Consider the following 27,287-nt stretch of genomic DNA (forward strand, 5'->3'; position numbering starts at 1 on the left):
TTAATGTATGCTTAACACATCCAATATTTACTTACAGTACAGTACACTGTATGTGTTACCAGCACATAGTGGAGATGATGCAGATTTGAATTTAATGCAGTAAAATACAACCTGAAAACGGTTGAATATTACCCACAAGGTGAGAACTATTTTTGGAAGCATTCATTTATTTTTCTTGTTCCATGTTATGACTGCAGTTATCATTTTTCACCAGAGGATGTCACTGGTAGGTGTCTGTCCAATGTTTCACTCTAGAGATTTTTTTTTTCCTCCACACTCCCCCCTTCAAGATAAAATGTGAATTATTTAATCTGAAAACTCTTCCTCATGTGCTCTCATTTAAACCGTTGTGAACTGTGCAGGTGGAAAGGTATAGAAGATATTAGAACATGAAATAAGCTGCGACACACATCCTTGGGTTAGAAGTATATTCTTTTAAAACAATTTTGAATTTAATTTGAAAAAGTAGAGCACCAAACAATAAATTCCCCATAGCATAAAAGAGGCACTCCATCCTGACTAACCAGTTTTGATGCAGATAGCTAAACAACAAATTGGCTACTGAGGTTTTTTCCCTCAAAAAATCTTAGCTGAGAGGTAAAATGATTTGTCCTCTGTGTGTTTTACAGGGAATTTCATAGACATGAGAGGCACAATGCAGTTCAGTAAATATGAATACACAATAAAAACAAAACACAAACACTATCTGAATACATATGTATGCAAAAGCAAATAAAAGGCTTCACTTTCCCTTCACATTTTATGAGCATTCTGCAACCGTTATCACGACAAATAAAATTACATAACCATGAAATCAAAGCTACATACACCTTCAGAAAGGGAAACACAAAATTAAAGCAGTGCACCTTTAAATTTTTTTTTATGTAAACATGAGTGAACAAAGTGTTTTCTGATTTTGAAATCCATTCTCAAACTGGCAACATAACCACTTGAAGATGTGAATACACTTTTTTTTTTTTTTTTTTTTTTTTTTTTTTAGATGAGACACGGTGTTGGCGATCAACACTGTGCTATTTTCGCCCTCATTAAACTTCTGATATATGTCAACTGCAGACCTCTTAAAGAGATATAAACAATCCACATAAAAAGTTTTCAGAATTCAACACTGCAAAAATAGTTTAAATCATAAAAATACACGTATATATACAGAGAAGAAGTAATGCATTTGGTGAATGATTACTTACATTTTGAGCTGAAGCACAGTAATAGTCAACCAACTCACGCTGTTAACGTCATAACTTTAGGATTACTTACAGTAAGTGATATCGACTTTATCCAGTTACACTTGAAATGCAAGAAAACATACTATTGACTGATCATCATAGCCCCTTGAATTTGTGTGCAACATGTTTCACACAATGAGAAATGTGAAAAACAACTGGAATGTTTCAAAACCACAAGAGAACATAACATGTTTTACTCCCCCAAATTTCCACTGACCAAGTCAGTTAAACATCAAAGATGAAAGGATGAAAGTGCATCGTCAAAACTCATAAAATGCTTATGGTCATCTGTATAAGAGAGAAAAAAGCTGTCTGTTTTAATCAAAGCAAAGACATGAGATCAAAAGCAATGCCAACGTGGCTCACTGCATAACTGCATCACTGCTGCATAAGTACAGATATACCATATAAATAGTAGTCAAATATTTACCAGTATCAATAAGTGCTTACGTTCTAATATATAAATACATCTTACAGTATTCATAATTACATATTAACTTCCTCTATTTTTGTGCAATAGCAAATCCCATGCATTTTTACCAAGATAAAAATCACAACATTAAGAAAAATGCAACATAAGAAATATTTTTTAAGATTGTTTCACATGAATCAAGCTGCATCCGCCTGTCAGCAGAACTGACAGAAGAAAGAAAGAAAAAGCTCTCCTTCGAGTGAACTCTCTGACAGCCCCGACTGAATAAAGAGGACCAACATTTTCCTTATTCAACGACCTTCTGATAAAGAAATGATGAAAAGCAAAACAAAAAGAAAAAGGCACAGACCCTTGCCGCTTGATTAGAAGCACCAAACTGCACAAGAAGCGTCTACTTAAAATTTGGTCAGACTGTTTCATAATACACATACTTTTCCCCTTATAAATAGTCTTTATTTACTGCACTACTGCATCACACCTTGATATGATTACATTAAACAACAGTCTATTTTCAAAGTACACATACAGTAAAATACACTGTTTGTATGCATCTAAGAAGGAGTATATGTTAAGGACATTTGTACAGAATCCATAAATATAATTTATGTGCAATTGTACGCAAACTACTATGTCAAACAAAGGCATATTAGCATAATATCTTTCCATATTGCACCTGCACCCAATAATGATTCTCCACCTTGTAAAGCATCCTGCTGCTCATCCAGTCGTTTCGCGGAGTCTCTGAAGAGAGGAGCACATCAGACAGGACGGCTTTCTTCTTCACTGTGAAGGTTTGACCTCCACTCAGATTTAAAAGGAGCTGTCTGGGATATGTGCAAGACCAGAGGAAGTGTTATTATATTGCCTCTAATTGGATAAAGATGAGGTTATGTGCCTAAAGGGCTGAGGACGACAAGGTTGCAGGTGTAGCAGACGGGTGTCTGTTCCTGGATCAGATCATGGATACAGAAAAGAGGGTCTTAATGAGGGTCTTCTGTGGTAATCTTCAGTGAGGCGATGGCTTTCAAGCAGGTTTGCACGTTCTCCTCCTGTCTGCTGTCCCTGATGCCGGGAATGAGGCTTTTCTCCTGAGAGGCCTGATGGGAGGACAGCTGGTTCTGGCCTCTGATGTCCTCCCCTCCCACCTCAAGCCCATGGACAGATCCCTCTCTGCTGCTGCAACGCTGGCCCTCGCTGCTCTGGGGGCTCGGTGCCGAGGAGGGGGTGACATCAGTGCTGGGGGAAGGCGGGGAGTGTAACATCTGGAGCCCTCCGACAGGAACAACAGGGAGCAAACTTTGGGCCTGCTGCTGGGAGTGCAGAGGGAGGTGGCTGAGGATGTTCTGGTGATGAGAACTGGCAGCACCAGGCAGAGTAGAAGCCAAGCTGCTCCTTTGATCCTGAAATGACATGTTGGCAGTGTTATGAGAAGTTTCAGCAGTGCCAAGATAATTTCTCATGTGAAAATATATTACAGTTGGAACAAATGCAGCAATGTGAGAAATACAGCATTAAGTAAAAAAAATGTAAAGCACTTAGAAGACGTATGGTTTCTCCACAACAGAGTAATTACCAAAATGTATCATTTCAATTAAAGAAAGTAGTGGAAAACCATGAGATATAAGTGCCAGATTTTTAGCCACATTTGTGCTGAGGCTCTAGGATCAAAATGTCTGTCCACCAATGTCCATTTAATCAAAATCTGTTAAGCTGTTGCTAACTAACACAAAATCAGTCAAACAAGCAAAAAAGGCTGAAAACCTTCTTGACAGAGGTATAGTTCCACTGGGTGCACACTGCGTCATGCTACATACCATTTCCATTTCAAAGGCTCCTTGTTGTTGAGCCATCTCCATCTTTGCCTGGTGTCTGATTTTATCCCCGCTGCCTTTGTGTTGGTGTGAACCTCTACGTGGTGAAACAGCTCTCAGCACAACCCTCTGCCGGCCCCTGACTGAGGATTCACGCTTTCCAGCCAGCTCTGATCCAGGAGACATGGGTCGCTCAATCGAGACCGGCGAGAGGTGCTGAATGGGTGTGAAACAGGGTGAGCCAGGCCTCAGCGGGGAGGTATCCCATCTGGGAGAGGAGCGACCTCGTGGGGAGAGCTCTCGCCTTGGGGATGGGTAACGCGGACGTGAGGGGGAGGGCTCCCTGATGGGAGACTCCCAGCCAGGTGAGAGCAGACAAGAGGAGTAAGGGTCAAACAGGAAGCTGGCCTGGTCTGGAGACAGCATGGTTAACGAGTCTTCATCCACAGACTTCTCTCTTTGGTCAGTGGCGAGAACGGGTCGATGGTCCGAGCCTGTTCGCCTGCCAGGGGGCTGTTGAAGGACGTCGTTGCCGGGCAGAGAGGTGAGGGAGCAGCCATGGATGGCAGCGGTGGCTGTAACGGACAGAGAAGTAACTCCACACGGCTGTGGACTTGTACTTCTCGAACGCAACTTTGGAGTGGAGTCGCCCTCATATTCATCATCCTCATCATCGTCTTCATCGATTTCATCGGCTTCTTCGTCCATGCCGTCAGACTCCTCTGCATCTGAGAACTGATGTTTGGTTGTGACCACCACTTCTGTCTTCAACTCTTGCTGGATGTCGTCAACTTTAAAAGACAAGGGCGTCAGTTTAGTTGAATCTATTCTGATATAATTCCCCCCTGTGAACATTACATATGCAATTATCTTACCATGTTCCTGTATCTCCGTCTCATCCATTGTCACTGACACGCCCAGCTCAAGACATTTCTTCATGTGCGCCTTTGACTTCATATGTTTAGTCAGGTTTCCTGTGGACGGATAAAACAAGTAATAGGTTAAGGTTGTGATTTTTGATTATTACCAATTTTCACCAAAAATACCTGGATTTTTAAAAGGAGAAGATTTGGTTAGACAGATTTTCAAGCAAATTTCATGTATCCACACAACCAAAACTTGTTTTTTTTTTATACCGCAAGAGAACACTAATCAGTTTTATGAAAACCAGGTCTAACTCTCCCCTGCAATAGAAAGTGATCAGAAAAATGAGGAGATGGTTCAACTTATTGCTGATTTTTCATGATATTGTAGTATCTCTAAAGAGCAGAACAGACTTCAGTTTTTGCTGCTGCTGCAAATAGTATTTTTAAAATCTGGCTTTTCACACATTTTGTTTCATTTATTTGTTTTTGGAGATTTTCACTCATTGTTAATGGACACAATAAATGCTGACTTCCCATTTCTCTTATAAAAACGGAAAATAAGGAGTATTTCCATTCATCTCTACAGTCATTTGTCTTAAAGCCTTTAGACATACTCACCTTTAGTTTTAAAAGCAAAGTTGCAAACCCTGCAGATGTATGGTCTCACATCTGTATGGGTCCGGATATGTTTTTTCAGCATGCTTGGCTTCTTACAGCGAATACCACACTCTTCGCAAATGTATTTCCCCCGGCCTCGACCTCTGACATACACATAGTCTTCATTGGACTTGTACCTGAAAAGTGAGTGCAATCTAAATTTTAATAAAGAAATGCAAAATAAAACAGGTTTGATGTGGTAAAAACAGCAAATCCCTTTAGATAGTTCATGCTCTAACATCCTAATATAGCTGTTGTATTTGCTGTCAGCAGAAATGACAAGTGTTATGATCACTAATATCTTGACTGACCCTCCCTCGAAGATCTTAATACGTGTTGGCACTGTTTGCGCTGTGGAAGCCTCCCTCTCTTTCCACTCCTCCTTGGCAGTTTTCACTCTGCAGCCACTATCTTTCACCTTCTTCCCGTAGGTGATCTCAACCTCTTTGGGCTCCGGTTTCCTCTGCAGCTAAATCGGATGAACAAACATTTTGTTAACATCCATTTTAAGTGGACACAGTATCGACAGCGTAACGTGATGCTTTCAGTATTGTATGTCACACGTGGTGTTACACAGAATGTTTTGCAAACATGCATTATGCTGTTGCAGGGAAAAACCCAGTACAACTAACTCACAATCTTGTTGATTCTGAACATTTTAATTTCTGAAAGCTATAGTAGGCCTGATTGTTATGTCAGAGTTTTCCTATTTCATCAACCTTAATCCAATGCAATGGACAACAGCATCCCAATGCCAAGACTGAGACCTCATAGTCACGTGATGTCTACCTGAATTAAGTTTTGGTGTCTGGTATTTTCACTTTTGTGGTAAACTGTAACTGCAGCATTTAAGTTATCAATCAAATCTCTAACAACCAGCAGTGGACAAATGCTCTTTCCTGACACTTGTCAATTGTGACCGAACCTTCTGCCAAAAGCTTTGAACTGTGCAGTTCATCAACTTCTGGGTAATAAGGTCCTTCAATTCCCAATGGTTATCACTTACAGACATTTAGGGCTACTAAGGTGAAATGATGCCCAGTGCAACTTGATTGGAAGCATTTGGTTTATAAATAGATTTCCTTTATAGGCAATGATGATATTAGCGAGACCAATTAAATCTGTTCTAAGTAGGGCTTTATTCTTAGGGTCTAGATCAAATTACAGTAGTATTATGCAGTATTATGTGCCATGCAGAGATGGTGTCATTTTCTTACCTGTTCCATGGTCTGCCTCCACAGGATGAGAGATGAAACCAGTTTCCCCGTGCCAGGCTGACACATGGCTGCCACAGTGTATATAACCTTGTCTCCCCTCTGTTTGGACCGCAGCAGAGCCAAAGCAGCACTCGTGCTCAGCTCAAGAGGGTTTGGGTTGTGGGAACTCACACACCAGGTGGTGTAAACGGAGGATAAAGGGGAGCTGCTATGAGAGCAGCTCGGTTTGGTGTAGTTGAGGTAACACCAGCTTACACCTGTCGTCGTGCGAAGACTTGGAAACTGAGATAACAGTCTTGAATGCTCGGTGTCTGAGATCAGGATGTCTTGACTGGAAACCAGCTGTGCCACCATATCCATCTGCAGTTGTTTCTCCATGCCAACTTCTTTCATTTCTCTGACTGATATCATGGAGTAGGGAGGAGAGCTGGTTTCCAGCGAGCTACTTTCCATAGCTGACTCAATGCCATGGTCAGTGGCCTCTGTCACTTTTTGCTGGAGTGTGATAAATTTACTCCTTTGTGAGTCAGGTGTGGATGCACCCTGCATCTCTGACCTCTGCCCCTTCTCTTCACTCAAATTACATTTTCCCAACTCCACAGCACTCAACTCCTCTACAATCTGTCCAAACATTCTTTCCTCTTTCACACGTTTTTGCTGCTTGACCTCCATGAAAAGGTCCAGGCTGCTGGCAGGGGATAGCATCCGCTTGTTTGCACCACCACTGGAGGCGTTAGTGGTTGAGATAGTTCTAGAAGTCAGAGAGAGAGGGATGCCTGTCTTGAGCTTAGCTGATGACAAATCAAGGGCCTCGACATTGAGGGTGTGCGTTGAAGGTGGTCTGGCATAAGCTGATACATTATGAGAATCAGGATTTCCAGACAAATGCGTTTGATGTTGGGAGGTGGCTGTTGTGGAGCTAACACTGTCATACTGATTGTCAAAAATCTGTGATACTGAGGTGTATGTGATACTGCCATAGGAGGGCACATGAGTCTGTATTCTTACAGGTACTAAAAGGCTTGGATGCGACAGCTGGGGAAATGTATTCCCAGTGGAAAATATTGGCAAAGTCTGCGGCAGAACAGCAAGTGCTGTGAATGGAGGGGAGGTGCTGCTGAGGTGCTGCGGAAACACTTGTGATGGGACTTGTGTTACTTCAGTGTCCATATTCAATGACTCCTGTCGCACCAAGTTTCCCCTCCTTCTCTCCTTCACCGCAGAGTGGCTACCACTTATGTCCACGTGTCTAACTTTGGATGTTGGAGAAAGACTGCCATAGTCAAATGATATGCTGCGTACCTCTGGGAACTCCTTGCGCAAGTTACACGGCGCCTGCTCTGAGGAGGAGCGTCTCATTTCATGTTGTTGACGCTGGTTAAGCAAAGAGAGGGAGTGCCCACTCCCTGGCACAGCTAAGAGCTCTAGTGGTTTGCCAAATTCATCCTGCCTGGCTGGAGAGACTGACTTCAAGCTCTCCTCCCTGTCAAAGGAGAAGGTGGAGCTATAAGACAAGTTGCTGTCTTGGCTCGGGCTGCGGGAAAGACTGGTGCAGGCAGATTCAAAACTAGATTCACCAGAGGAGTGCTCAATTTCTGCTAAGCGTAGCCGTTTCTTCTTTGGAGGGAGTTTTTCTGGAGGGAATTGTGCTAAAGTTTCACTCCTTTGAGGCCACTGAAACTCCTCCACGTGCTTCTCTGGCTCCTTCACCTGCACCTCTGGAGCTTTTTCTGGACTGTCAGGCTCTACTGTGACCCTAATCTCTGGGACTTGTATGTTTGGCTGACGCACAAGTTTGGGGCCCATTTGAAATGATTGCCGTAATCTGCTATCACTCCTTTCCATTTCATATGATTCACTTGCCTCCATAGCTTGAAATGAAGAGATAACTTCGTGTCTCTGCCCATGATACTTATAGGATTCTGACTGTTCTGAGTGAGGCCTGTTTAGCGAATTTGTATGCTGAATAACTGAAATTACATTCCCTAAGGTTTTTCGACCAGAAAGTTCTGGACTCATTGATATTTCCATGTCACACCTGTCCATCTGTGTTAGCATACTTGAATGTCCTTTCCCTAAAGCCATAATGCCCACTGCAGCTTGTTTTAAATCATAGTCCTTGCTTGACTCAAATATTTCTTCACACTGGTCATGATGGCCCTCATATTGACCGGGCAAATCCTCCTCTTCCCTCTTCTCTTTCCGACGCTTCCGTGTTGCCAATTCCATTGCATGTCTCTGATGGCTCATATTAGATGCCATAGAGGGGTAATTTTCCATTTCAAGGCCTGAGGGTGAAACGCCACACTCGCTCATCCTTCCATGGCTGTCAGTATCTCCATGCCCATCATGTGCAGAGAGTTCGAAAGCAGCTTGCCGCCTGAGTCTCCTCATGCCCCCCGTGCTTGTTCTCTCATCAAACGAGTGGCTGCCCCTGAGGGCTTGAGGCATAGTCAGACACACCGCTGAGGATGTCGGCATTGAGTTGCTTCTGAGCAGAGGCCCCATATCACAGCCTGCATCTAACTGGGGTTCTTTTACTTCCTCCCTTGTGAATGACTTTGTGTTTATTTTGATTGACTCAACGGTGTCTTTCTCCTGGGTGAAAACACGGGAAACACCTTTTTCTGAGCGCCTCCCAGTATATTCACTTGAGTCTGTGCTGCAGGCCACAAAAGCTGTTGTCTGTTTAGGGCTTGGCCTGTAACACTTTCCAAACATAATTTCTTGATAGGACTTAGCGTTGGTGTTTGGAGGACCAGTCTGGTGCTCGGCACTCTCGGAGCGTGAGAAGTATCCAGAGTCTGTGCTGCCCTTGCTAGACTGACTTGGAAGGGACAGATTGTGGTCAGAGTCACTGCTTCTTTTTTCAGACAAACGAAGTGCAAGCCTCTGTTTGATCGTGCAAGATTGAATTGCACGGCTAGCCTCAGCAGCGGCAGGAGGTGCATTGATTTCTTGGGGCTGGGATGAACCATCCTGAGCTGACATTGACGTGGCTCCCTTTTTCTGAGCAATGAGATTTAGTACTTTTACAGCAGTGTTATCTGATCCCTCCACTGGAGAGTCCAGCAGCAGCAGCGGGTCGTTAAGAGTGTCCTCGTCCGTGTCCGTGCTTTGCTCAGCATCAGAGAATAACTCTCCTTCCCCTTCAAAAGACCCCTGGTCTGTATTGGCATTGTAAGAACCAAGTTCTGAGAATGGCACTGTTCCAGCTTTGACTGAGTGAGCGTGAGACTTTCTGTGTTTGTATAAATTACTTTTGGTTTTGAAGGAGAATCCACAGGGGACACATGGATAGGGCCGTTCCCCAGTGTGTGAGCGAATATGTTTCTTAAGCACGCTGGGTTTGGCACATGCCCTTCCACAGTAATCACAAACATACTTCCCAGGCTTTTGTGGTTTCTGTTCCACCTTACACACAGTCTCTGACAGCTGATCCATCCCTGAACACTGTTGTTGGACTTCAGGTGAACTGGGGGACTTCCTGTGAGATGCAGGTCCTGGGGACTGTGCAGAAACTAAGTGACCTACAGCTTTCTGTCTGCCAATGGGAAAAGTTTTTGTAGACTGTAATGGATATGAAGACACCTCATAGTCTGGATGGCTTGTGGACTGGGTTTGGGAGTGCTGATCTTCTAACTGCAATGATTTCCCTGAGTCAGACATTTCTTTGAAACCACATGTGTCTCTGCTCCGACCTTCTTGCAGTTGTTGGTGCCACCCCTTGCCTTCCAGTTCAACCGATGGACTCCTCCTAGTCTGTGCAGCCTCTGATGTGCATTTTTTCTGTGCAGCATTTCTGTCCTGACCCTCTGTGGAGCTTTTCACCCCTGCAGTAGTTTCAAGTGACTCCATGAATCCAATGTCACTTTCTTTGGGATCGATTTTCAAGGACAATATCTGTTATGTAACTGTGGTGATATTAACATGTGAACTGATTGCTGGGAAGGGTCATCTGAAAGAAATAAGACAGAATTGAAAATTAGGTAATGCAAATGTGGAGGGATGAACTGCTAAAATCTACACTTGGATCAGATCAGGATGCATAAGAAGGTGAAAAATGTTGAACACAGAGGAAATCTGGGTGCAAATCCACTCCTTGAGAGTGAGAACTATTCAAGGCTGTTTCCCAAAAGTCCTCCTAATAAAATTGGAGTATAAAATTCATAATGAGCTCCATCACAGCAGGAATGGAAAAAAATCTGTCTCTTAACCAGCCTCTAAAGCTCCAAAGGTAACTGGTGTCAACCCTGGCAGATGGATGTGCCTATATGTGTGTGCGTGTAGGTATTTAAGATACATGCCAATACTGTAGTATGTGTGTCTGGATGGCTGTACATGTGTATATGTTTATTTTGAGTGTGGTGGTGTGAGCTGAATGGAAATCTCATAATCACTGCTCTATCTCCTTTCAGCCCGCTTTAACAATAACAATCCTTCTCAATATAAAATATAAGTTTATTAGGATATTTACTTTTTTAAGTACAAATATATGTATGTAAGTTAATCAATAACAAGCCTTCAAAACTGTTTGTTGAGTGGGACTGTAGAGAGCATAACTTGCATTGATAACATTGCATTGTCTCAAAAATATACCGCCCATGTCCTTTATTCCATTCTATACCCTTGATTGAACTTTCAACTTTCTGTGTCACCTGTTCAGTTCCATTCTACATTTATTTGTATTTATTTATATGTTTATTTGTATAGAGACAAGCTTCGAACATGAACCAGTGCCACATACCAGAGCGTTTATACCTGAAACTGACTTATGATGCCTGTCCCTAGATAGGCCTTTTCACAGTATAAGAAAAAAAAACTAAACTTCACCAGAGGTCAATGAAAAAAAAAAAAGAAAATGATCTAAACTAAACAGGATAGGAGACATAATGTTAGGAAAAAAGCGAAAAAGTATGGTATGTGTGTGAATGCATGCCAGCACACACAGTTGATACTGTAAGAACACGGGCACTGATCCTCCCGATACCATGATATCTGTTTAAAATACCAGAATATTCGTCCACTACATCAGCAAGTGCTGTATCCAGTGTCGGTGTCATATCATAACAAGTTCAGGTTCTTTGCCTCTCGTGGGATTCAAACCCTTGAACCTGTCTGAGGTACCAGTGTCATCATCTCCAAACTGAGCTGCACAGGACCACATACTGTACATAAATACGCTCCAATAAGAAAGATCATCATCATCCCCGCGGTTAAAGTGAATTGGTTTTTGCCACTACACTTTCATTTCATACCAGGGGGATGGGTCTCTGAGGGCACGTCGTTTCCATCTTCTCAGTATCAAATGCTGTGTCCTCCCTAACGAGGTTATGTAAGATTATCTGGTTCAAACCCTCTGAGTTCCCCTTAATTAGGACATCCTCCGACTCTCACTCTCTTTCTCTCGCTCCCTCTCTTTCTTTGTTAGCACACCACACACTCCTCTGGCATAAACCAGAGGATATGAATCCAAGGTGACTCGAGATGCCGAGAGATGCTTGAAAACAGCTGTAAGGATGATAATCTCCCCTTTGTATTTTTTATTTCTTTTAATATATGAATGCACATTCCCTCCATTGGCTGTTTATGGTTCAGTAGCTCTGCAGATTTGAGAGCTTCTTCCAGAGCAGGATAGAGAGAAAAAATAAGGAAGGCATACTGTATGAATGATGGCGAGGGGGCTGCCTCAGATTGGAATGATCCATGTTTCAACGGGGAGGTTTACAGAGGTAAACTAAGTGGGGTGCCTGGGGGTAACAACATTCAGAGGCCTGGTAGGGAGCTCCCTTTCAAGGTCGGTCTGACCTCATTGCTTAGTTTCCATCCTCTGTGAGCCATGAGAGGAGGGAAGGGGAATATGGGTGCAGAGTGACAGCGAGATAAGACCCTCAGAAACAATGCATACCTTTGAACTAAGCACGGTAGAGAGGGAACAGAGCCGACATATTCAGAGTCTCATTGACAAGTCTCTCAGCAGATTCAGACACTTTTGTACAAAGACTGTACCAGAAAAACCTTTTCACTGCAAATTTCTCTCGCTCCTGGCAACAAGCACTAACCTATACGAAAATATATGACACGGCAGCAATGACGTGCAACAACAGGAGGCAGGTGGGTGGCAGTAGGTGTGTTTCAGGACGACTGTGGGCTGACGGTGGTACAGTATGTCCGCGTGGATGGAGAAATGACTTAATGGAGACATTTATTTGAACAGCCAACAGTCGTGGGGCACATCCCCTACTGATCTACACACGAGAGAGGACAATGAGCAAACAAATGCTGGCTATAGAGAGCATCGTTACGCTGCTGCATTACATCATTAGGGGCTAAGTTGGCCATTAAAGGGAACAGGCATGAAGCCTCATGCTGACAACAAATCCATAAATATCATAAGGAGATGACCGGCTTCCCAGAGGCTGAATGGTAAAACCCTCTGTGGTACACTAACAGTAACACAGCACATAGCATGCAGAATCAGTCAGCAGCTCTCACTGTGATCAGAATGACATAAAGCACACAGTCTGATGGGGGGGGGGAAGCCTCGGCTCATGCAGCAGCTGACATTCAGATATCAAATATAATCCTCATACAAACCTGACATTTGAATAGTCCCCTGTCCCATATCGACAGTCACATGTGACATTCCTCATGCTGCATACTCCATTTCTCCATTCTCCTCATGTCCGGGTAACAACAATGAAATAAATTAGCAAGGTAAAGTCCCATCAGTCATGAAGCTGCTGGCTGACTGGGTGTACATTAGAAGATCTATTGATGCGAGCTAGTCACCAGAGAAAATACCCAACCGTGACGTGCGGACCCAGGCACAAAAATAGCAAAGGGGCCCTGGGAGGGATTACACAACAGCCCACATTTAAGGACGCTTTTCCTCTCTCTCACTGTGTTTCAAAGCACAGCAGCAGCTGCCTCACACTACACACAAAGTGGGGAGTCGGATATCATGATGCAAAGAGCTAAACATCACCTTTCTCGATAGCTGCAGTCCATTCATCCCCAGATCCAGTCATTTATTTTACCCTGGATTTGTGTGATCTGGATGGAGACAGAAATTCTTTCAGGTACACGTATTCATCAGCTATTATTATCTGCATAAATCTGTTGGACAGAGTGTGTGAATATATGCAGAGCAGAGGAGAAATGCAAAAGTGTCAAGTGCTTTGAAAGACACTAATCACATGGTGCAGCAGCCCTGAATGTACATTTCCTACAGCGTGATCCTATTCAGAGTGTATACTGAGAGGAGCTCAATGAAAAGACGGCGTGTGGCTGGCTGTGAGGATGCTGCAAAAATTAGACATGTTCTCCGAATTCTGAGACACCCACAGCCTGTTCAGAGCCAGTTCTTCCCGTCACGACAGGATTTGCTTTGTGAATGGAGAGAGTCGTGATGAGGGTGTCATTAACACAGCAAAAAAAAAAAAAGAAAAACCAGGACAATACTGCAGATTATGTGCAGCTGCAAACCTCATCCTGTGAATCAGATGTATGAGTTCAGTGTGACATGGTGCCATTACAGCTCCTACATTAAGGTAATTTAAATACTTCCTTTGAGCAAGAGTTCACAAAAAAATAAAAAAAAGTTTTATGAGCATTCTCTATTATCATCTTTGTACAACTGGAAATTCACCTTGGTTAAATAAATTAAAAACTGTTATGTTTAGATCAATTAATTCCATTAATGTGACAATAACTATGGTAAATGTCATGCTTATGCTCTATTTTATTTATTTACTATTTACCACTATTTTATTTATAGCAGGAAACCAATTGACCTTAAGTTAAATTAATTGTTTTCATTGATTTCTGCAGACAACAGTACACACTGACTCAAGTATTTTCAGTTGCATTTACTTTCCTGGACTATTCCTATTTTGTGCCGCTTCGTACTGGTGCTCCAGTAAACTTCAGAGAGAAATATTATGTAATTATTTCACTAAATCATTTCATTTATTTCACCAGCTACAACTGCTCAACACTAAACTGTATAAAGTTGTTAAAATAAGCTCCGGCTTGAGCATCTGCAACATTCAATGGCTGCTTGTACATTAAAATGAGACTATGTTACTTTAGCTGGATACCAGTCACAATAACAGGACAATGGTAAATGCTAAGATGTAGTAAAACAGTTGTAAAAGTAGAAAAGAGTCATTAAACTCAGCAAACTGCCTCTGTGAAACAGTTATACAATGATGTTTGTATATTTGCCGCCATTAACCATCATATCAGGATAACCTGTGATATCACAGATGTGTTTTATTCCTTTTAAATTCAACATTTCATTTGTAAGAGTAAGAAGATGTTACATAATCGGGATTTAAAGCATCAGTAATAATAATCCAGTATCATTCCACTCTTGGAATTATACCTCTGGTTATTTGAATGAGTATCTTCACTTAAGTAAAGGATGTGAATACTTCTTCCACCACTGCTGCTGTGTTCACTCAAATACTGTGTTGAAGTGCAATTTCGAGGTACTTTGCTTGACTATTTCCATTTGCATTTTGTATTACTTTGTACACGGATTTCACATGCAAAACATCTGGATCTTGGACTGCTATTGATTAAATTACATTAACAGCCTACTTTAGCACCACCTGGACTAGCTGCAGGTAGATTACATGAGAAACCACTGAATTTATTTGAATTACAAAGTGAGGATTGGATACCTGCCAAAGCAGCTGATAAACTCTTCTGCCAAAATCCATTTCCATTATAATTTGTGTGGTCTTAATTTATACCCCTCAACACAACAGGAAAGGTTTTCCCCCTGATTTCAAATGTGAATTATCATCACGCAGTGTCATTTGTGTGAAACTTTGGCCTTTGAACCCAGTATAGTTTACACAACTATAAATACTTCACCCGCTTTGACCATCCTCCTCAGTTTCACTCTGTGCCATTGGGTGAGAACAACTGGGAGCCTCTATGAATAGGAGTCCTTGGCTTTGGGCTTGCACCAGCTGTGCTTACTATGGTTAAGGGATATTTGACAGAGGTCTTACTCCTAACATAAAGCTTACGCAGCAGAACAAAGGCTTTAAAGTTATGTAATGACTTACAGTTGAACTTCATCTCTGAGTTCAAAACCCTATCCAAATGGCAAGTTTTTATTTCCTGCACAGCAAAACTGTAATTTCACAGTGCATTTTTTTTGGAAAACTGCAACTTGCTGTGTGCCAAAAAAGCAGTGAATGCAGAGACTGTGTATTGACAGAGTCCCTGCACAGTATGGAATTGCAGAGAGCTATTATTAGATATAGCCTCTAACAAGCCGAAGATGAAGTTGAAGCTAACTAACTGCACTGCAGCTGAGATCCATTATGCTGGATTCAGTATCTAGAGGAGCAGCACTAAAATGGCTGATACTCAATGTGCAGTGAAGGTCAAGTCGCCCGTCTCTATAAATATAATGGTCTGTCCCCCAGGATGTTCCACACTGCTTGGCATTTCCACTATCTAAAGCTACACCGCAGCTCTGCTGACCGGCTCAAATCTGCCACAAATTTGCATGTGATTGAATGCCACACATGCACCAGACTAGTAGCAGGCCTCTAATGATATTATTAGTGGTAAAACAGATGGGAGGGGAGAGAGAGAGAGAGGGGGGAATGTTTATGAATGGAAGGAATGAGGTTTTCCTCCCTGCTGGCTGTAGTGGCCGTCATATGGCTGACTGAGATATCCCTTACAGGGGACACTGAACACTGCAGTTCAACTAACTTCTGATACAAACTCCAGTAAATACTGTAGAAACCCTAAACCCCCCCACTAGCCTCCACTTCACTCTCACTTGATGCATCATTAATTAATCAATTTTTTTTTTTTAAAATCCACCTGAATCACTTTTCCATCAATTAACCTTTGTTTCATTTATCCATCTCTTTAAGTCAGCCTCTCAAACCAGGCGTACTTATGCCATTATCACAGCAGTACCTGAAAATAAACTGACATGATTGTGTGTTTCCATGGCAACCATGCCAACGTCTGTAACAGTTTCCCAGTTCCTGTCTACATGTATAATTACTACCACTGATCACAGCACCAGGACTGCAGAAATGAGCAGAGAAAACGGGCTTCAGCCACGTCGACCGTACAGTGTTACAGATTATACACAACCACTGACTGTGGGAATTAGCATCAAATTGTATATAAAGAAAAGGCAAATATCCTCTGGCTCTGTGACACAAAATACTACCTCCATTTAGGTCTAGGCACTTCAGGCTCTTTTTTTCCATATGCACATACATCACAATATGACATTTTCATGCAAATTCAACACAGTGCACTCAGATTAACTATGTATGCTATGAGACTATAGATGAAATGATCGAATCAATTAATTGATAAATCAGTTGGAAAAAAAATAATCAACTGTTTTGACAATCGATTAATTGTCATTCTTTAAGCAAAAATGCCAAAAATTCATTCCAACTCCTCAAATCTGAACATGTTCTGCTCTTCTTAGTCTTCTATTGTAGGAAACTCAACATTTTTAGGTTGTTCAAACAAAACTCTTGCCTCTGGGAAATTTTGATGAGCACATTCCACTTTTTTTCTGACCCTTCATAGACAATTAAACTTAACAGTTAATCAAGGAAATAAAATGCATTTTTTTTTTTTTGTTTGAACAAAAATAGCAGTTTGAACATGTGAACTTGGGATCTGGGAAATTGTGATGGCCACATTTTCACTATTTTATATTTTATGTAAAAAAGGGTTAAGAAAAATGATGATATGATCAAATCCTCATGATACAACTCGACTTAGAGTCAGTATATTACACTGCAGGCAGCACTTTGATCACATGTTTTTTTTACCCCCCAGCTTTCAGCTTCAGTTGTCTGCTCCTCTGCACTTTACAAACACTGACTGAATATGTGACACACTGAGGCTGATCGTGAAAAATGTGTTAAATTCTCCTACTTTCACTGAAAGCTGGCAGCTCGACTGCACGTCCAGTCCGCTGTGCATTTGTCCACGCATGATTTGCATCCTCCCATCTCTGTGTTTGTGTTGTTGTTGTTGCTCAGGGGATCAGCTGCCATGCGCCGGGGAAAGCCTGCTGAAGGGGGGAAATGCACGGACGTGAGAACCCCTTGCAAACCCCCCCATCTGCACGTCATGGAACATTTGCAGAACAGGGACCTCCCACCTTAAAGGCGTGCAACAGAGAGCAGACACAACAGTGAGATCTGCCCTACACTGAACTCACCATCTCAGGTGACAGATACACCTGCAGCGGGACCCGGCGGACACAACGACGGGTTTAAATCCGGCAGGAGCTCGGTGTGAGGCGGCGGCGGGGAGCAGAGGCTTCCCGGTCACTGTGCAACATGCAGATGACCTGAGAACTCCGACGTGTTTTAAATGCATGAGAAGGAATGTAGTTTTCCTGGATCGCCTGTGCACAGCAGGGTGCAGAGATCCGTCAGCGGGCTGTAAAATGACACTGCACGGCCGTGGTGCTATTACAGCTGCCGGCAGCAGGGGGCGCTGGAGGGACTTGTTGCATTACCTGAGATAATCCAGGCATGCTCAGGAGTGCAAAGGTTACCCTGATACAATCAAAAACAAGTAGAAAAGTAACACATGGTACCAGCAGACTTCTCTTTCTGCATGTGTTTAAATATTAGATCATAAAAAACATGTTTGAAAGCTTCGTTAATTTTATTGAAACATTTCTTCATACATAAAACAGACACCACCACATTCATCAGTGTTTCAGCCTTTGTAAAATCACATAAAACATGTAAAAATAATTACAGAAGTGAAAAAACAACTGAACAATCATCCCTTAAAGCATGTTGTCATATTTCATAAAGGTCACATTTGTCATATTACCCTGTAGATTAATGCTTATCAGGGTAGTAAGTTGTAAAAGTGACTTTTAGGTCCCAAAATTTAAAAAAAAAGCCAAAAGACTGAGCTAGAAAATAAAATCTTGATCATAAGAATAACCAGAATACAAAAACAATCTACGTTTATTCCATATTTCCCTTCATGAGTATTTAAAAAGAAAACATTTTAAAAGTGAAATACATTTCATTCCAACAGTACAGTGCACAGATTTTCTCCCTTTTCACCCGTTTCAGGACATAAATTGAATTCATATTACAGATTGTGCTCATCGGCCTAAACATAGAACACAGGTTCCTTCTCTCAGCCTCCGTCTGTTCCTCTCCAAGTGAGCCGGTGATCTTCCTTTAAGTGGCACCTGTCAGCCTCAGTGTCCAGGCCCACTGGCATGGCATCTGGCTGAAGGGCAGCTGGGGCAGGAGAACCTGCAGTCCACTCGGCTTTACAGGCTCCCAGCCCACAGACCCGTGACCGAGAAGCACCACCTTTTTTTAGAACAAAAAGCAACACATGAAGAGGTTGACATGTTGGCAGAGAGGGAGAGCTGCTCCGTGAACAAGCAGTCAGCCTCATTCCCCAAGATGCAGTGCGGTTATTGGACACTGGAGGAGGGTTAGACCAATTTACTGATGTATTGAGCCTTTAATCAAATGCTGGCCAGTCATTTCTTTAACCACTAATATGATGGAGACTCCTCCCTGACTGCAGCTACAGTCTGTGAAACCTTTTCATTTCATCAGTCTGAAACAATTTGTATATGATTCAATTAGTCTAGAAAATTAATTTTCAAAAATCAACTAAACAGATTTAAATGACTCATTTTTTTAGCAATTATTCTGTCAGCTTCTCTAATGTGAGGTTAATCAATCAATAATGAAAATAATTGCTAGTTCCATAAACAAGCAACTTGTATCATCTCCTATTGTAACTGTGCCAGACAGTGAGATAACATTTAACAGCTATTTTAAAACCTGAAAATGATCAAATCTAACAGGTATCAGCAGAAACAATATATGATATTGTTGACAGTTTAAAAACATAAGTAGCTGCCTTCAAAAACCATTTAATGAAATCCCTAATGCTCACTAACACTGTTAAAATGAATTGTTTAAGAGTTTTAAAAAATCTGAAAAAGAAGACATCAGCCCATTTTCTTCTTTTTTACATAAACATATAACTCAAACTTTTCAGTAAGGATCTCTTCAAACTGGTTTTTATCAGGATACATTCAACATTTTGCCGGTGAAAACTTCTCAGTGCATTACTTATTTCTGCATTACCTCAAACATATCTTTGGTATTTCTGCACTGGAAGTTCTTGGTAATGAACAGTTGCTATATACACAAATATCAATATCTGCAATAAGCTTATAGGCTGACAGATTTACTGGTCTTGCTCCAGTCTCACCTGAGTCTGTCCTTGTGTAACCACAGGCTCACGGAGAATCACAGATCCATTCTTGGGCCACTCCAGTAAAATCGCAAAGACGGCCTTTTCCTGGGGTTTGGAAGTGTACCTGTGGAAGATTAGGCTCATTAATGGAGTTTGAAAAAATCTAATATATTAAAATTATATTACTATTTACTATTAGCTTTAAAAATACAACGAACAACAGTTTAATCTGATTCTGAGAAGGACATTAAACACACAACTACAAAAAACTGATAAGAAACAATGACACAATAAATATCTGTATCATCTTCAATACAATCACTTATTTTTTACTCACACACTCACAAAATATTTGTTTCATAATATATGAACTTACCCGAACAACTCCACAACTTTTGGAAAAATCAATTGTGTACACTAAGTGTGCAGTTAGGGTGTGAAGAACCAAGTGATGTAAAATCCTCCATTTTTATTACACAAAAGAAAAATCCTAAAATGGATTTTAACATCAGAATATTATAGATTTGTTTGTTTAATCATTAAACTTTCTTTCTGAAATGGAAACATGTAATTATTGCGATACATGCATCCAAAGTGTTGGTCGCTGCAGAGCAAACAGAACGTATGAACAGATGAGAGCCCACCAGACATTCGGGGCGACGGTGTCCTTCTGAGCCCGCCATGCTGTCGTGTTGTAGATGGCGTCTCCGTTCACCTTCAGCCACTGACCCATCTGCCTCAGACGCTCCTCAAAGATCGGAGCGATTCGTCCGTCGTGTGTCGGGCCGACGTTCATCAGCAGGTTTCCCCCACAGGACACAGTCTCTGCTAACGTCTGGACCACACAGACACACACACACAACAGTTCAGTGAGTTAGAAACACACAAAACCGTTACACTGAACACCGTGAGAATCCACCAGCCTCGACTCACTGCACTGTACATTCAGTGACGCCAGGTTGGATTTTAAAGAAAAGACTTTTTTGCTTTACTGCACAAATATTTCTTTACAGCCGGAGAGCGTTGTCCCTTCAGAGCAAATAGGACTAAAACTTTCAGAATAAAGCTGAAACTACTAGTTGATTAAAGATTTACTCCCTTGGCAGAAAATGAAAATGGGCCACTATATTCTCTGCCAACACCAGCTTCTCAAATGTGAATATTTTTATATTTTCTGGTTTTCTTAGTCTTTGATAACAGTAAATCTTTGGGTTGTGGACTGTTGTTCACACAAAACAATTTAAATATGTTACTTTGCTAAATATGTTACTAGGAAATAGGAACAAACAGTAACCGAGTTTAACGTGGTGGAAACATGGTCTTTATTTTTGCGAAAACTTAACCACCTCTGGAGATGTGGTCATCTCAACCAGTGAGCAGTTCCTCAGCTGCTCACGTTTGATCTCAGAAACCTCAGCTTACAAAACGACCTCGACTCAAGGCCCTTTCGCTCGCTCGTTCTGAAGCTTTCAACAGACTGCTGCCTGTTTCCACAGTCGAGGATGAAGTCGAGGAGGGGCTCAGAATAATGGAACGTTTTTACATAACTGAATCCATCAACTGATGAAGACCATGTGATGGATTGAATCTACAGAACAAGTCAGTAAATAGACTTTGAGCTGAGCTTGTTTTATCAACCAATGTCTGTCTCAATTATTTAGAGTAATTATAGTTTGTAAGGTTATTATTACGAATTTGAAAAATCATGTTCTTCAAAAAAAAAAAAAAAAAAAGCATTTGTCACAGAAAGCGTTTCCTTCCATCAAACTCTTAAAACAGACAGGAAGCTTCTGTTTTTGAGGGAGCAGGACAACAGATTGGTTACGTGATAAAACATTTTAAAGGTTAATGAGATTTTCAACTCTCACCGCCACAAGCTGCTCTATGGAGAGGTAGTCACTGAGCGGAGCATTACGTCTGTAACCCCAGGACTTAGTGTCGATGGTCATGCAGTTTTCCCATTTGTGTTTGAGCAGGTGTCCTGGCTGGTAGCGATCGTTGCAGGTGTAATATCCCCCGTGTTTGCAGATGGAGCCGTAACCCCACCGATCATTTGTCACCACTGTGTCTCGCACTGGACTGTGGGTGTCAAAACACATTTAACTGAGTTCAGTTTTTATCTGTGAGGAAAAAGTAAGTCAATAACGTACTGGTTCATTTGCAAATTCTCTCCGTTACCTGTCATTATAAAGCCAGGCTAAGAAACCTGTGCTGTTCCAGTATGTGTCGGGTGCGTCTCCATCCCCGTCCGACCACAGCACCTCTGGTTTGTACTTGAGGATGAGCTCATAAAGCTCTGGCAGTGTTTTACTAGTGGGAAAGTAATTTGTAGTGAAAACATTGGCAGCATCCTGTTCATACAGCGGGTTAAACCACTCAAAGAGGGAATGGTACAGCCCTAAACGTAGATCACTGTTAGCACGCAGGGCGCTCGCTACTTCCTCCACCAGGTCTCTTTTGGGTCCAACATCCATTGCATTCCAGTTCCAGGAGGTTTTTGAGCCCCATAGTGTGAAACCTGAAAAATATAACAACATATCTTCTGTGTGGCTGAAAGAAAGGCAGTGATGCTCCAACTTTTTGGAATTAAGCCCTTGTTTTAGTACTTTGAAAAGTTATTAAACTTATATAATATACTGAGTGACAGGAAGCCGATCACGTGCTGTACCTTCATGGTGTTTTGTGGTGAGGACGATGTACTTTGCCCCAGATGAGGCAAAGATGTCTGTCCATTCTTTGGCATCAAAGAACTCAGCAGTGAACTGTGGTGCGAAGTCTTGATACTTGAAGTCTGGAGGATAATTCCTCTGCATGAAGTCAACGTACGGCTGAAGTTTTTGCTTCTGCCAGAACCACCTGGAGCAGAACATGAAAGCAAAACAGGCCAGAGGGGGATGAGCCTCTTAATGAAGGCAAGCAGTTTTGTTCTCTGATCTGTCTGAAACAGTAATATTTCCTGTATGTCAAATAACAGAAGGCCATCAGTGGAAAGACAAATACAAAGGTTAAAGGGATGATGCAAGGGGTGGAAATAATACAGAAGTACGCCCCAGCTGTGCTTTATGTTCAAAGGCTTTTTGTCTTACATGGAACAACAGAATGGTTTATACCATTTCTTTAATAAACAAAATCATGTTAATAGCATTTTATAATATCCTCAACATATAAAAACACCCTATATAAAATAACAATCAGAGTTGGTTGATTATTGGTTGGTTGTTTTTATTGATTGATAAACTGAACATTGACCCAACTGTTATGGTTCAGATTTCATTGGCAGCTGGGATTTATCCAGATGACAAGTTTGCATTCGTATAGTGTGTTTATCAGAGCTTTTAGGAGCCAACAGGACCCTGAAGTAGCTGTGCAGGAGCTTCCAGACAAAAGAAAACATGGATGAGAAGCTCAAAGTGCTGCGAGACTGAAAGCTCCTCAACAGCAACTAAATGCACCTTGCTCTCTTTTTTTAGAGATTGTTGTTTCAGTTCGTCTTTTCAGTGCTGGCTCTTTAACTTCCTCCACATCTTCACAGATTGTTACTTATTCACATTTAAGGAAATGGATCAATAATTTTCCCAACAATCTGATCACCTGATTGACTTGTTTTTTAACTGTGATCACATGGAAACCAGCAGCAGCTTCCTCAGAATCTCCACTTTCTACAGACAGATCGGTTTTGTGCAAAGTTTGAATCATGTTATGTGTGAAAGTAACTCACAGAAAAGGGAAAGGAGACTCACCAGAACCACTCGCTGCCAAAACTCGGGACAGAAAATACTCCCCAGTGTATGAAGATGCCGAACTTGGCCTGGTCGTACCACTCCGGCAGAGGCCTGGAGTCGATCGACTGCCAGCTCGGTTCGTATTTGGCTCGACTTGTGCCGATCAACAGCGTCAGAGAAAGCAAGGAAACGATGGTTAAACCCTCCATTTCAGGTCGAGCCAGCTGCCCTGGCACAGTGATGTGGATGTCGGCTGTCACATGACAAAGCATAAAGAAAACATCACATGATGAAGCCAAAGGAGAAACCAGGAAGAGATGATGTAATAAAACCCGTTGTTCCAGCTGCTGACAGGTGATTGGTCATTTTCCCCACCTGACCCAGACTTACCTGTTTCTCTGGGAAGTGTAGCGATGCATTGACTTCCCGCGTTTATTTGTATATTTGATTTTTTAAGTTTCGTTTTATTGTCTGCAGACCGATATTTACATGGATGTTACATTGACTCTGACTGGGCGGGAGCAGGCAGGGAGCCGTGTGGCCCACCGGTCGCACCGGAGCCGCAGCAGCTGCCGGGTCGCGCCGCCGGGGACGCTCGGCTTGTCTCCGTTGATGCGCCGCAGGTTTCGACCAATCAGATGTGGACGAACACCGCTCTCCCGGGCAGCGCTGCATTATAGATGTAGCGCTCTCGACCAATCACGCATGCGCAGTCCGTCCCGCTTCCAGGAAACGGGTGATGTTTTGGTTCTGAGGCTTCGTTGTCCACATGCGTGGCTACGTGGACTGCCACTGTCATCTCTCCGCGGGGGACTTTGACTCGGTACGAGCGCCTTAAAATGATTTTATTTACCTTTGAAATACTTCACGCAGCGTTAACGTTTCCTCTTGTCGTCAGGACGTGGAGCAGGTGGTAGAGAACTCCAAAGAGGTGAGACGGCTCAGCTACTAACACTGCTCAGGTAGTTGTGGTGAGTCTGACCGCTTGGCTCTGCCCCCAGGCCGGGCTGCTGGCGCTGCTGGCCGTCGCAGAGCATGCTGGGGAGTTTGACAAGATCATCGCGTTGTCGCAGAGGTAACCGCACTGTGTTCACAACACTGGTCAGGTTTCACGGACTGTGTGCTCTGACCGTTTCACTTTTTCTTAGGTTTGCAGGTTTTATTTTCCCCTGCTTAGGAGTCCACCCTGTGCAGCAGGTCTCACCGGAGCAGCAGAGGGGGGCTTCCCTCCAGGTACGACCCAAACTGTCCTGCAGGGCGCCTCTAGCCAGGAAAGTAGATTTAGGATGTATCTGATCCGTGTTCTGCATATGCGTTATGTATCTATATGTCACCCAGTACTGTCATTCTGTTCAGACATATTGTCATTTTACTATTTAAAATTGTCTGTATGTGTGTAAATCTATTGGAGGCTTGACTCTCTTTTGCTCTTCATGAGGTTGCTCCCTTGTTTTCCTCACCATAAGGACAGTACGTGTCCTTTGTTGGACACTCAAAGGAGTTTTAAATCGAAAGCAACTGGACAGAGACTTCATCAGTTCTTCATCAGTTCTGAACTGATGAAGAACTGATGAAGCCTCTTGGATGAGAGGTGAAACATCTTCCTAGACAAATAACCAAGTCCAGTTGCTTTCGATTTAAAACTCCTTTGAGAAACCATGACCTGGACAAATGAGAACATCCATAGGCCCTTTGTTGGACAGTTTGTGAAACTCTTTTAGGCAAATGTTTGAGATATGTAAATCAGATGTGCTTGACTAGAAAAGGTTTGTGGTCTCCACAGCAACGATTCTCTTCAGAAACAATGCCCTCATTACTCTGGATGATCCACAGGACACTCAGTCGTTCATATGAAATCTTTTCATTGGAACTATTCCAGATTATGTAGAGTAACAGGGACATTCTAGAAAGCCAGTGATTGTTCAGTCAGACTTTTCAATCCTGTGACCACCAAGTCTGTTCACCTCCGAAGTATTTGAATGAAGGCTCAAAAACTGATATTTCAGAGCACTGGATAATAAAATTGCAGCTATAAACATGTCTCAGTGACACTAGAGGTAAATTAGACCTTGTTTTTTGTCTTTTGGGTTAATCTCTATCAACACTGCAATTCATTTGGTCATTTTTATTTCTGTAGACATCATAATACAGAACAGGAATTAAAGTCTTTCTGTCTTTTATGCAGGATCTTGATGCTGCTTTACCCATCATAGAGAAATACAAAGACCACCTAGTGGCTATCGGCGAGGTAAAGATTCAGTATTTATGTTGAGACTTCAGTCGCAGTTTTCTGTCCTGACTTTCTCTCTTTTGCAGTCAGTTAAATCCTTTTCCAATGTTTTTGTTGTCATAGGTTGGTTTGGATTTTACACCTAGATATGTCAACAATGAGACGGATAAAGAGAGCCAGAGGCAGGTCCTTATCCGTCAGGCACAGATCGCCAAGGATCTGGATCTCCCTCTGTGAGTCATACATGATATGAAGTCTGTGGGAATTTTTCATCAAAAGAGGATTTATTTTTACAGCTTCTAAAACAATATTCTGTTATTGTGCAGGGATGCTGGCATTTTCTAGTGTTATATATAAATATACAAGTTCACATGTGTTATGAAAATAAAATATTCTCATGCAATTCTGCCTTTTTTTAATCTGAGTCATAAAATCCTCTTGAGATATACAGTAGATTTACCTGTAGCCAACAAGCATCCATAATATGTGTCACTGTGTGATTTTATTTTTTAGAAATGTTCATTCACGGTCCGCAGGAAGACCCACCATCCACCTCCTCAAAGAGCAAGGTAAACAGTTGAGTTTAGGTTCTCAGTTCACCTGTGGATGAATTATCCTCTTGAACATGAGAAGTAAACTGCACTTCCTCTGAAATGTCACTAGGTGTCGAAAAAGTCCTGCTTCATGCGTTTGATGGGAAACCGTCTGTTGCCATGGAGGGAGTGAAGGCTGGATATTTCTTTTCTATCCCACCATCCATAATACGGAGTGAACAGGTACAGCAGAGCACCTGATCTGGTCAAATTTGTCAAAAACTACTTTAAAATTTCTCCTCAGGAACACAACATATTCTCCTACCCCCTTATATTTGTCATTTATGTGTAAAGAGACTAAAATGTTTTCCTGATTTAGTGAGAAATTATGTGAATATCCTCGTTTGTACCAAAACAATTACAGTTTAAACAACTAAACTACTGTCAGTCTCTTCAGACAGCACCTACATGTTGACTTTGTTTTCATAGGTTGACTTTATCACATTAAATGTTAATGATTGATGACGGTTTCTTTGTGAATTTTCCACCAAGAAGCAGAAACTTGTGAAACAGCTGCCGTTAGAGAACATCTGCCTGGAAACCGATTCACCTGCTCTGGGTCCAGAAAAGCAGGTAAAAGAGTTTTTTGTTCCCTCAGATTAAAATAAATGTGCTGAAATCCAAATCCAGTATATTTGCCAGTATTTAAGGTTTGACCAGCATGTTCTTATATTTTAAGGAGGGTGTTTGCAGAATGTCCCTACCTTTTCTTTTACATGCATATAGTATATTTATCAAAGGTTACTGTCTTCCAGCTTTATTCACCCCCCCATGTTGCGTCCTTCTTACTTTGTGCCCTGATTGCAGGTGAGAAATGAGCCAAAAAACATCTCTATCTCTGCTGAGTACATCAGTAAGATTAAAGGAGTGTCACTGGAGACGGTGATGGAGGTGACAACGCAGAACGCTCTCCGACTCTTCCCGAAGCTAAAGTCAGCCATCAGACCCTGACACGGCCTGAAAGGTTTATTCCATCAGTCTAGAATACTTTGAATTATATACACACAGCTTTCTGTTACCATTGACATCTTTTTAAGTACCCGGACGTGTGAATAAATCAAGAAACAGAGGGTCGGTTGAGGCAAGAGCCATTTATTTATCTCCATTCTTAATGGATTCATGGAATTCTTAAATAAACGACGATGAGATAACAATTTAACACACAAGTTGTGTATTTTTCATGTGTGTGATACATCTGAATCACCCAAGAATTCATAAACACATTGTCATGTGACAAATTCA

At 42.0% G+C, this 27,287-nt stretch overlaps 3 protein-coding genes and 1 long non-coding RNA gene across 6 annotated transcripts in view; 2 read left to right on the plus strand and 2 right to left on the minus strand.

Annotated features, from left to right (window-relative positions):
* LOC139632561 (uncharacterized) overlaps positions 1-17,750 on the plus strand; it is a 45,144-nt gene extending 27,394 nt beyond the window's left edge. Inside the window, exon 3 of the long non-coding RNA XR_011693583.1 lies at positions 17,283-17,750. This is a non-coding gene — a long non-coding RNA (uncharacterized lncRNA). The remainder of the gene's footprint in view (positions 1-17,282) is intronic.
* Positions 420-13,286, minus strand: hivep2b (HIVEP zinc finger 2b). 2 transcript variants are annotated; one of them, XM_071497472.1, is made up of 7 exons: positions 13,217-13,286; positions 6,229-10,186; positions 5,323-5,480; positions 4,973-5,148; positions 4,364-4,462; positions 3,492-4,279; positions 420-3,077 (listed from the first exon to the last, which is right to left on the minus strand). In XM_071497472.1, the coding sequence occupies exons 2-7, from the start codon at positions 10,084-10,086 to the stop codon at positions 2,658-2,660; spliced, it is 5,499 nt and encodes a 1,832-aa protein (XP_071353573.1). In that variant the 5' UTR covers positions 10,087-10,186; positions 13,217-13,286; the 3' UTR covers positions 420-2,657. The 2 variants fall into 2 exon arrangements, with proteins under 2 accessions (XP_071353573.1, XP_071353572.1); XM_071497471.1 differs by lacking the exon at positions 13,217-13,286 and adding an exon at positions 12,826-13,210.
* Positions 17,751-17,900: 150 nt separating the features above from the next.
* On the minus strand, positions 17,901-23,755 carry fuca2 (alpha-L-fucosidase 2). The gene is made up of 8 exons (XM_071497485.1): positions 23,613-23,755; positions 23,241-23,475; positions 22,169-22,356; positions 21,679-22,018; positions 21,369-21,579; positions 20,145-20,335; positions 19,516-19,624; positions 17,901-18,593 (listed from the first exon to the last, which is right to left on the minus strand). Exons 2-8 carry the CDS (start codon positions 23,429-23,431, stop codon positions 18,456-18,458), a joined length of 1,368 nt encoding a protein of 455 aa, XP_071353586.1. The 5' UTR covers positions 23,432-23,475; positions 23,613-23,755; the 3' UTR covers positions 17,901-18,455.
* A 102-nt stretch (positions 23,756-23,857) lies between these two features.
* LOC139632554 (putative deoxyribonuclease TATDN3) lies at positions 23,858-27,204 on the plus strand. 2 transcript variants are annotated; one of them, XM_071497492.1, is made up of 10 exons: positions 23,858-24,045; positions 24,121-24,153; positions 24,224-24,297; positions 24,371-24,455; positions 25,408-25,470; positions 25,576-25,685; positions 25,966-26,021; positions 26,116-26,228; positions 26,538-26,618; positions 26,853-27,204. In XM_071497492.1, exons 1-10 carry the CDS (start codon positions 23,992-23,994, stop codon positions 26,994-26,996), a joined length of 813 nt encoding a protein of 270 aa, XP_071353593.1. In that variant the 5' UTR covers positions 23,858-23,991; the 3' UTR covers positions 26,997-27,204. The 2 variants fall into 2 exon arrangements, with proteins under 2 accessions (XP_071353593.1, XP_071353594.1); XM_071497493.1 differs by having other exon boundaries at positions 26,541-26,618.
* Positions 27,205-27,287: the final 83 nt, after the last annotated feature.

Source organism: Trachinotus anak, unplaced genomic scaffold (genome assembly GCF_046630095.1).
Source record: "Trachinotus anak isolate AG129_WGS33_773 ecotype Australia unplaced genomic scaffold, CSIRO_AGI_Tana_v1 ptg000015l, whole genome shotgun sequence".
Classification (NCBI taxonomy): domain Eukaryota; kingdom Metazoa; phylum Chordata; class Actinopteri; order Carangiformes; family Carangidae; genus Trachinotus; species Trachinotus anak.